Below are 10660 nucleotides of genomic sequence, written 5' to 3'. Positions count from 1 at the left end.
GTAAGCAGGCTGCAAAGGTATCAAGATGTGAATTTTAACGAACGTGTTCCTCAATGGAGAAAAGGCAAGTAGTAAAACAGAAGGTCCTAAACTTTGAAAAACCCCGTTCCTAGTCCCAGACTGCAGACTTGGTTTGTCACTAAGGATTGACCCCTCTGGTTGCTATCAAGCAGCTCAGCAGAGCTGCAGCTGTCCCTGCAGGACCATCTGGCTCTGTGCTGAAGCAGTGCCTCCTCTGACCCTGTTTGGCTGCGCCCTCCTCCCGTGCTGTCGTCACTAATGCTGTTAGCCGTGACACACAGCTCCACCTTGGACAGGAGATTGTGCTGGAGAGCAGAACTGCATTTCCAAAGCAGGAGCAGTTCACACTGCTTTTATTCTATTCGTCATTTTCATTTCAAAGACATGTAATAAATCAAATTAACTTTGAATCAGCAAACTTCTGTGCTACAGGAAGTCATGCTGTGCTATCATCTGCTCCTGCTATATATACTGGGGGAGACTGCACAAACTCACTCATAATAGCAACTACTTTAAAGACTAAGCAATGTTTATGACAGTTCATGTCTAATAGAAGTTTCTACATCAGCACAACAGTATAAGACACTAAACGCTAATTATAATGCATGAAAATACAAAATAAATTATAAGAAAAAGCTTCCTTGGAAATTCCTCTACAGACAAGAACTTCCCCTATATTGCCACACCGTCTTTTCCTGAAGCAGAGGAATTAGAAATAGGGACTCAGATGGAGAACAATATTTAAACACATTGCTAGAACTGAAGGACTGGCTTCTGGAGGAAAGAAGGAAGAAGCACATATTTCCAGGGAAAGACACAAGAAGTATCAAGCTCACTTAATTAAGCCAAGAAAAAAAGAGATGTAGACATGAGTCTCTACAGTTCACCAGTAAACGCAGAGAAAATATTGGGAATGACTCTAATCCCTCAATCCTCCAATAAACAGAAGTCATAGTAGAGTGCAACAGATATCAATTGTGTGAAAAAAGTAATCTACAAACGAATGATTCCATATATTTAAGTCTCTAAAAATGGAACTCTGTCTTTCTGAGTACAAATTCAAAAATAAATTTCCTCGGAAAATATTCAATATTTTAAAACATAAAGTTAAAAAAAAGATTAGTTTTTAAAACAGAGAAATGACCACTGTCTATAGCCACATTTTCCTCAAAAGAAGTATACACAGGATGAACAATAAACATATCTGAGAAAGAAAGAAAAGAAAAGAAAATAGTTGTACTGCTGGTGTTGAAATACCTGAGTCACTGCTGCTGTCACTGCTAGATGAGGAGTCACTGCTGCTCGATGACTCTGAGCTACTACTGCTGCTGTCAGAATCAGAATCTGAGGAAGAGTCTGAGTCTGAAGATGAGGAGGAATCTGATGACTCAACATTTTGCTTCTGTGTCATGATCAACTTTGGTGCATTTTTAAGATGTTCCCGTAATTCATCCCTAATTAGCAAAAAGAAAAGAAAAAATTGTTCTTCAATTTTATCTTTTTGTTCATGGGGGAGAGGGAAGATGAAGGTAAATATTTAATGAGAAAAGTGTTTCTCACGTTAGTCCTCCAAGGCCAATAGAAGTGAAGAAATTGATGGCAAAGCGAGTGTTTCTTGGGTTATCCCGAGGCAATAATCCCTCAAAGAAAGGCTGCAGTGTCCTGATGAAAACAAACATCTATATCAAACACCATGCCAGCTCAGCACTCCCACTGACATAAAGAAACTGAAAAATAAACTGTATGAATCTCCACAAGAAAGCAAAAGTTTTCTGTTTGTGCATTTTTCAACACTTTCATTGTTTGTACCTGTGATGCATCTAATCAAATGCTATTTAAAAACTTGCTCTTTCATGACAACATAAACTTCACACACAGGAGAGCCTCATACATAATGACAGATAATGACAACAGAAACCCCAACTTTGTGAAGCCCTGAAGTGACCTGTGGAACTGCAGCAGCCTGGGATAGCAAAGCATAACAGGTGCTGACCAAGAAGCACAAAAATTAGGGATCCATGCTGAAATCCCCTCATATAAGGCCTTAGGGATAGTTTCAAATTAAATTTTCATGAACTAAAGCATCTACCAAATTCTTCACCATACACAGAAGAAATCCCAACTTAGAGGAAGTAGCTCAAGCAACTGCAAGTAACATTGTCAGAATGTAGCGCATTAAATCTCATACAGATTTAAAAGAATGTTAGGTATACTACATTTAAGGATTAGTAAGTAATCCTAGAGAAACTGTTACTAATAGTTGTGTGTTTTTTCCTCAGTTTTGCCAGAAAGAGAAGCCCCAGTAACATTTATTATGCAGCTATACAGCTGACAATACATAAAAATAAACTCACACTTGGAAATTGTTACAGTAGCTGAGTGTCACTGGGGGGCGGAGGGGGAACAGATACATCTTGCAAAGAGTCATGCACGTACTTGAACCCAAAATGACAGCAATGCACTCAGCTTCAAAAGTGACTCCTTGCAATGACTAAATCTATATATGAACTTATTCTTGAAGTACTGCAGTTACAGAAGGGCAGTCTCACTTGAACCTGAACACAGAGTTCTTAGCTGTATGTTTTCAGATAAAGAACCTAATTAAATTTACAGTTTTGAAAATAAAATTTCAACTTACACATCTTTTAATCTTGCATTTAAATTTGGAAGTCCCATATATTCACTGAGTTCCTGAAAGAATATTTTGACAAAAATTCTACTGGAGGATGTGGTAGTTTCTTCACTCAGTATTATACATTCAAGGACCTGAAAATATTCAGAAAAGCATTAAAGTTTTAATGTAAATTCTTTTCTTATCTTAGAAACTTTTGTCCTCCTGAAATAACTAATAAAGACTGATATTTTTTCCCCAAGGTTCATAAATTCTAGTCAAGACTGTCTTTCTCAAAAATTCTTTTCTATCACATGGGAGAAACTGCTGATCATATTTATGTTAGTAATTCTTTAAGGATTTTTTTTTATTTAGGAAAGCTCCATGAGACAAAATCAGATGCGTGAACTTCTGACAAGTATAAGAGATTTGGGACTTAAATACAGGAGAGGTAAAATATTTGGACTGATTTATTTCTGCTTGAAGAATGACAGACTAGGCTATGAAACAAGAACAAAACAATATGAGAAGTTACCTTGATATTTATTTCTTCATTTTTAATGCTATATAATAATATATATCAAAATGTGAGACTGCTTTTATTTATTAGGTATTTAAATAATAAAATGACAGTATTTTTAACTGTCTTATAATTCAATACAATTTCTAATTTATCAAAATTTAGAAGCTCAAAACTCTTTTCCAAAAGAAGTGCTTTTTAATCAACCAATTCCAGCTCAACTCCCTAAAATAATAGCTTAAATCAACTACCGAAAAATGGGGAGAGAAGATGATGACACACAAGAGGGGGAAAAAAGGAGATGGAACAAACCAGAATTCTTCAACAGTGTCTGTGAAGTTACTTAAGATAATCCAGTTTGCCACAAGTCATTACAAACTGTAGAATAATACTAGAATTAATGAGAATTAATGTACTGTATGTTTCTGTGGAGTACTGGAGCTCAAGCACAATGGCTTTTTGTTTTAACTTACACTCCAGGGAATCGAATCAGTGTACAGGAGATGAGCAAACATCTTGGCCACATTCCTCAGTTTGTTCGTTTCCAGACGATGAATGGTGTCGTACTGCTCCTTGAAAATGGCTTCAAAGGACTCCATATATTCTTTCTTTAGCATGCAGAAACGCTGAGACAACATGGTAACATTTAAACCACCACTTTAAACAAAACACTAAACATGCAAATAACCTACAACTAAGTGACCTAATGGTGTAAATATTTACTGCAAGACTTCTGTTTTAAATAACCCTTGGAATTAGAGCAAATACTCAAATGGATATATTTTATAGCTTCAAGCAGTTTGCCAAGGTAAGAAACTCATTTGCATTGCAAAGCAGTAATTATCAATTCTGAACTACAGCAAATTATCCAGCATTTTGCTTGACTTTTATACATCAAGTATTTTCACCTGATACAACCCAAAGTTTTTTCATCACTAAATGACTATTTCAATTTAGAGAGGCAGCAGGAAGCAGGAGTAAGACATTTTGGACATAAACATTTCAGAGAATATAGAAATCAACATTTATATTCATCTGATCATGCAGATTCATACGGTTACTGCTTTGTAACTGACTGTCAGCAAAAGGATTTCCTGGAATAATGGATGAAAAATAGAAATGGAAAGAAACATTCCCTTTCAGCACAGCTTGCTCCCTTGAGAAGACAAGTACTTCACCTTAACTCTTCAGACATGTCAATATTATTGACAGGGAAACCTTAAGTAAGAAATAACTGCAGCTAAAAGCAGTTAGTTACACAAAACCAGAGAGTTAGCTGGTTATTGAAGAGCAAACAAAACACCCCAAGCCCAGGACAGTAAGTATTCAATCTTGTGCTCTAAATTAAACCTGCTAAGCAGCTTTGAACAAGGTGGTAAATTACAAGAGTCTCCAAGATTACTCTTCAGCACTGTAAAAAGGCTATTTTCTGGTAACTCATAATACTATTATGTTTTTTTACCATTTCTTTGCCATGATTTATTGTTCTACCACAATGAGAAAAAAGGGAGGAAAAATAAGGAACAACATAAAAAGAAAGTGAATTCTCTCATTTGGCATTTACTATGCTTTTTACAATCAAAGTGCTAATTCAATCCACTAAAACAATCAACTAACATAAGCATTTTCAGAATGATAAAAAGACTATTTGTTTTATTTATCCATTAAAACTTAAGTTTGACACACAGAAAATTTAATTGTTTCACTCTATTTTTGATCATAAAGTACAAAATCTGAAACAGAACTCACCCCTGCCAGTAACCCAAAGAATTTCTCATACGTTCTTTGCTGAGCACAGCAGTCAAGTATCATATTGCAGAGTTCTTTCTGGGTTATGAAAAAAAGAAAATTTCTCCAGGTAAATTCACTGTAGCAGCAAAAAAACCTATCAGTACATACCAAGCAACTGAAGGAAGCCTTATATAGATGTGAGCTTTGAAAAGAGTATTTACATCAAACTTCATTGGCAACACCAGTAGTTTTCTGAATTTCTCTGAGACGTAAATATGAACTTTTGCTCTTCAGATTTCCTCTCCTGCCTAAACTAAGATTTATGTGTTAACACAATGCACAAAGTGAAGGTTTTGAGGGCTTTCTTCGTGGTTTTGTTTTTGTTTGTCAGTTGCTTCTTTTTGTGATATTCTTCATAGGGTTTCTTTTTGTTTGTTTGAAATAGTGCCAATCCCTGCATTTACAGAAAATAAAAATTCTTTTAAACTTCCAAGTGTTAAAATGGCTTACAGACAAACCATTTGGAAACACAACATGCCTTTCTTAGCAGTTATTTCCAAAATCAGAAATATTCCAAACTTATTCCCTTGACATTCTGCCTGAGACACAGCTTGTAATGCAGCTGTGAATTGGTTTAGGGTACATTTGGCAACATTAATTAAGGCAAGTGAGCAAATGTTTTTATACAAATTAAAAGCCATGAAGTTACACAATGCTTAAAATAGCCCTGCAGTTTTTGCCCATTCACTTTTTTATTACTGTTTTCTCCTAAGACCAATTCCCTAGTGTGATCCAATTTATGACACACCCAAATAGGTTTCTGGCTGTCAGTCATGTATCTTTCATTATTAGTTCAACTTCTCTTTAAACTAATAGTAACATTCCTATAAAAACTACCGGATGATTTCATACTGGATTTCATGTTCTCCCACTTGTGTCATTCTTCCAAGCAAGTATTCAGAAGGAACATTTTTGCCCATCAGAAAAGCTCAAAACAAATAAAAAGCCAACCATGCTGAACAAGAAAAGAAACCACTCCTCCAAATAACAAGGTAGTAATGTATCAAATAAACTTACAGATGTGTTTAGAGGCATTCCTTTTAACACTGTCGCACAGTGTTAATGTGATGTATTAAAATGCATATTAACTTTTTATATTATCCCATTTTACAGTAATGCTGCAGTTAATCAGTTTTTAACAATAAAAAGGGTAAAGTGCTGATGCCACTGTTAATAATGTCAGGAAGACTTGAAAAACAAATCACTTTTCTTCCTCATTTGAAATGCAATTATAGCCTTGGTATCCCCTGTGGTTTACAGTAATTAAATATTTTAACATTTTAATTAAATATTACAATGATTTCTAGGAGGGTATCTTGAATAACCACATGCACAAATATAAGGTTTGCCCATAAAGATATTCTTGCTGGTGTTATCCAAACAATTTGAGGTTAGGTCTAGAGTAACTGTCTTTCAGATTTAAAATTAACAAACTTTACAATTATTTAATTACTTTTTGAGAGATGCAACCAGCTCAGATGGCCATTCTAGCTTAATTTACAGCTTCAAAAGTTAGTGAACTAGTATCTGTACTCCCAATGATGTTTATGGCATGAAGAGCCTGTTATTTAGCCCATCACTTGTTTTGAAGACCACAAATAATTTGTTCCCCAATTTTACAGGCAATTTTTATATTGTGTTGTTTAACTATTTTCATACATCGCTCAATAACTAACTACTCAGCTTAGTTAAGAAAGCATACATAGCTATCCAATCATGAAGTAAAACACTTCAAAATATCCATCTCATACAGATGGTGAATCATCTTTTGTGAGGATCTTGAATTTATTATTGTATCACAGACAACAACAGCACTTCCCAAAACTGCTAAGACAAAAGACAAGGAGAAAGCTCCTTCTAAATGCAGCACATTTCTCACAGTTCTCCCTGAGCAGTCTCTACCTGCTCTTACCCAAACAGAATAACAGTTTAGATGAACTGTGACTCAACCTAACATGGCACGTACCATCATACATTCAAAGATGCTAAAGGAAAAGACAGAAAAATCAGACTTGTTTTGTTTTTTTCTCCTGGTTTTACAATTTTAAAACACAAGCAAAACCTGCCCAATCTATCTTCTCTCAGCTTCACACAAGGGCTGTGTTCACGGCAGGTAGAAGTGCTAAAGTAACTTATCCCCTTCTGATCACAGTAGTAAGTACTCCCCCTGCTCCTTCTCACCATTTTTTGCAATTTCTGTAAGATTTGCATTCAGCCAAGACTCCAGTTTCAGAGCTGACCCCCAGGCTGCCTCCACGTGGAGGTCACTTCTGCCCTCCATGGCTGCAAGTGATGCCATTTCCCCCTTCCCCTGCCAGCCCACAGCTCTGTTCCATCCATTGCATACACAAGCTGAAGCCATCATGAGACATCCCCACCCTGTAAGCTATTCTTAAAATATAACATTTTCAATGTCAACACTTCATTTCTAGAAGTTTCTTCACGGAACTAAAGGAATTGGTTTGCCAGGAGCAAACCTAGTGCAGGCCTCAGGTTCATTTAAATCAATGTGAAATTGGAATTATGTGAAACGAGTGCCTTGCATTTCATGTATTTTCACTGCTTTTACAGATGCCACACTTCTTTTTTCTTGTTTAATTCACTGATGCCTATTTTACTCCCACTGACTACCTTAAAGCTTTCCTTACTGCTGCATATTTTAATGGGTGTAACCATCACACAGCCTACTTTTCCCAGCATCTCTGCTTTCTCTTCTTAATTTGTCAAGTTACCACTTAGAGCCAAAGCTGACAAAGCCACGGAAGGTGTTTCAGCAGCAGGCAGCTTCTTGTCAAGCTATGTGCAGTGATTTTAGCAGCTACTACAAAGTCTCCATGTCTGTCCTGTGCTCTGCTAATGGTCTTCCTCAGCTTTTGTCCCCTTTTTTTGCTCAATCACTTTTCTGTTTAGAGCAACATATGCTTAAAACTGAATATGGTTATCACAAATCTTGTGTAAATCAGAGTTAATATTTTACACTGGAATCATTAACTGGATATAAGGACGGACATATTTTAAATCATGCTGCTACACAGTCTGCAACACACAAAAATGGAACAATACATAGAAGTCCCCGAGTATCTCTTTCCTACTGCCTGAAGGCTGCACATGCAAAACTTCACTTTAAGTGATTTCACTGAGCAATTCCACCTCCTTAGGTTAAATGCCTACACAAATCTGTGGAAGACCAAAATCTAGGCAGAATTCTAATGCCTGCTATCAGTAACACAACAGCCTAATTCCGTACGGGTTCTGTACCTTCACTTTGCAGACATCAACAAATACCACAACATGGTATGTGCACGTGATAATTTTTTTAAATTGACAAATCATGGAAATTTAGAATGATCCTGCTCCTCAGGCCAACATCAAAAGACAGGAAAGCTACTTGAGGATGATTATCTTTTACAGCCAGTAGCAAGGCTGTGAACTAATTAACTAATCATGGTGCAGTTGCTAAACCTACCAGCTGCAATGCCCTCCAATTAGAGAAGAAATTAATGTATCTAAGAAATCATCAATTAGACCAAAATGTAATTATCAGCCTTAGACCATCCTGCTCTACATCAGTTTCCTGAACTATATTTTCACTCAAAGTGAAAACATCAAGCCAACCTAAGTACTTGTGTTATCTTCAAGACTCAAGGCATAAATAACACGAGACTCTGACACTCCCACACCACCAACTAGGACTGCTTTGAGTAAGTGACACCACCCCGTAAAAATGGAGATGTGTCAGATGCATGCATAATTCTTTCAAGAAGGCTGTGCCTGCAAGAATTTTTTTCATTTCAAGTAAAAAAAAAATAAAATCTGGTGACGCATTACCTTTATCTGGAATATGCACAGTGTTGGAAGAGGCTCTAATTTAATTTATACATTTCTTTATACAAGTTTAGTTCTTATCAGAAACCAAGAAAGAAGAAAAGCCTAAAAGCCAATCCACTTTAGGCACATTTTCACAGAGTAAGAACAATGTATGGTCGATTTAATTATTTTTAGTTGTCTGCACTTCAGCCAGGCTTGTTTGCTTGCTTTTCCTCACAGTTCAGAAGCCAGAACAACCGGTAATACCACACTCCTCTAACTACAGTTTTCATTTATTTAAATTTTCTTCTTTGGTAATACATGGGATTAACACAGCTTTAACAGAGATAATAACAGTATTTTTTAAAAAAGTAAAACAGTGAGCTCTGCCAAGACTGAACATATGCTCAAAGAAGCAATTGCAAGGCTTGTTTAGAACAGCTTTGCACAGACTGAAGTACAGACAGCAAAGCTATTTCACTTTTGATCTGTGGGCTTCAGCTGGGTCTAAATAACATGAATAAAAGCAAACCCACTCCTAGTAAATTTACTTAGAAATGAAATAACACTTTAAATGTTTTCCCTCAAAAAAAAAAAAAAAATCACAGGACTGCTGTGACTCCTCAGCAGCTGGTCCTAAACTGCAATGCCAAAAAGCAGTATTATGTTCCAGTCCACAGATTATCCATCTGAACCTTAATCCTCTTTCTATGAGTCAGAGCTGGGTGATAGATCCATTACTGGTATTAAACAGACAAACAACTTGTGTTGCACAGAAATTAATGCGACACGATGCTCTGATACTTTGACCACTGGTAAAAAGTGCTAATGTATTTCTAAACTCAACCCTGATAATCACACCAGAAGTTTCTACACATGAAGATTTCTGGAAGAGTTACCCAGAAAGATGGTCATTAAGACTGTACTAGTCTCAAACCTGTTGTATGCATCTGTCTTTAGGTTTCAGATATTCTGATTAGTTTTTTGATTGTATGTAATTGACAATGTACTACTCAAAGCTTGTGGAAAACAGTCTTTATGACAAAATTTAATACATATTGCTTTATTAAGTGAAGCCTTTCAGAAGAAAAGCAGACTGTTACTGTAAAATCAGATTTGATTTGAATAAAAATTTTGCAATGAAAATCTTAAATTACACCTGATTTTTAAAGAATACTTCAGCTAAATGCTCTAGTTCCTGCTTCTCATGAAGACTGCCATTCATAGTAGGAGTTGGAACAGAGAATAAGCATAAACAAAGTTTGCAGGTTCACCCAAGAGTTCAGCAAACATTTCAGGAATTTCTCAAGACTGTTTAAAGCTTTGAATCAGAAAGTGTGAAGAAATAAGATGCAACATCCTGAAATGCAGATTGCTGGAGCTTTCAGTAAAGCAGACCAAAAAAGCAAGAAGTGCTTTATGGCTAAAATAATAGTTGTAGAGAATTATGAAGGTTGAAAATACCTCTAAGATCAAGTCCAACCATAAACCCAATGCCACTGTGTTCACCACTAAACCATACCCACATGTCTTTTGAACACTTCCAGGGATGCCGATTCCACCACTTCTCCGGGCAACCTGCTTCAAAGACTGACCACCCTTTCAGTCAAGAAACTGTTCCTAGTATTTAATTTAAACCTCACCTGGTGCAACTTGATGCCATTTCCTCTGGTGCTGTCACTTGTTATCTGTGAGAAATGACCAACCCTGCTGGCTACACCCTCCTTTTGGGTACTTGTAGAGTGATAAGGTCCCCTTTGAGCCACCTCTTCTCCAGACTGAAGCAGCCCAGCTCCCTCAGCCACACACAGCACTCCAGGTGTGGCCTCAGTCCCCAGTACAGAGGGATGGTCACTGCCCCTGTCCTGCTGGCCACGCTATTCCTGATCCAGGCCAGCATGCCACTGGCC

General features: G+C 36.7%; 1 protein-coding gene across 3 annotated transcripts in view; it reads right to left on the bottom strand.

The window, feature by feature from the left end:
- CWC22 (CWC22 spliceosome associated protein homolog) overlaps window positions 1–10660 on the bottom strand; it is a 35881-nt gene that overhangs the window by 12076 nt on the left and 13145 nt on the right. For all 3 annotated transcript variants that reach the window (XM_064434286.1, XM_064434288.1, XM_064434287.1), the window contains exons 15-19: window positions 4902–4979; window positions 3626–3778; window positions 2660–2787; window positions 1582–1683; window positions 1279–1475 (exon numbers count right to left, since the gene is read on the bottom strand). In XM_064434286.1, coding sequence (XP_064290356.1) covers window positions 1279–1475; window positions 1582–1683; window positions 2660–2787; window positions 3626–3778; window positions 4902–4979 — 658 coding nt within the window. The remainder of the gene's footprint in view (window positions 1–1278; window positions 1476–1581; window positions 1684–2659; window positions 2788–3625; window positions 3779–4901; window positions 4980–10660) is intronic.

The sequence above is a fragment of the Passer domesticus genome, chromosome 10, assembly GCF_036417665.1.
Source record: "Passer domesticus isolate bPasDom1 chromosome 10, bPasDom1.hap1, whole genome shotgun sequence".
NCBI lineage: Eukaryota > Metazoa > Chordata > Aves > Passeriformes > Passeridae > Passer > Passer domesticus.
Note: the sequence above shows the minus strand (reverse complement) of the source record. Positions and strands in the feature narration are given on the sequence as shown.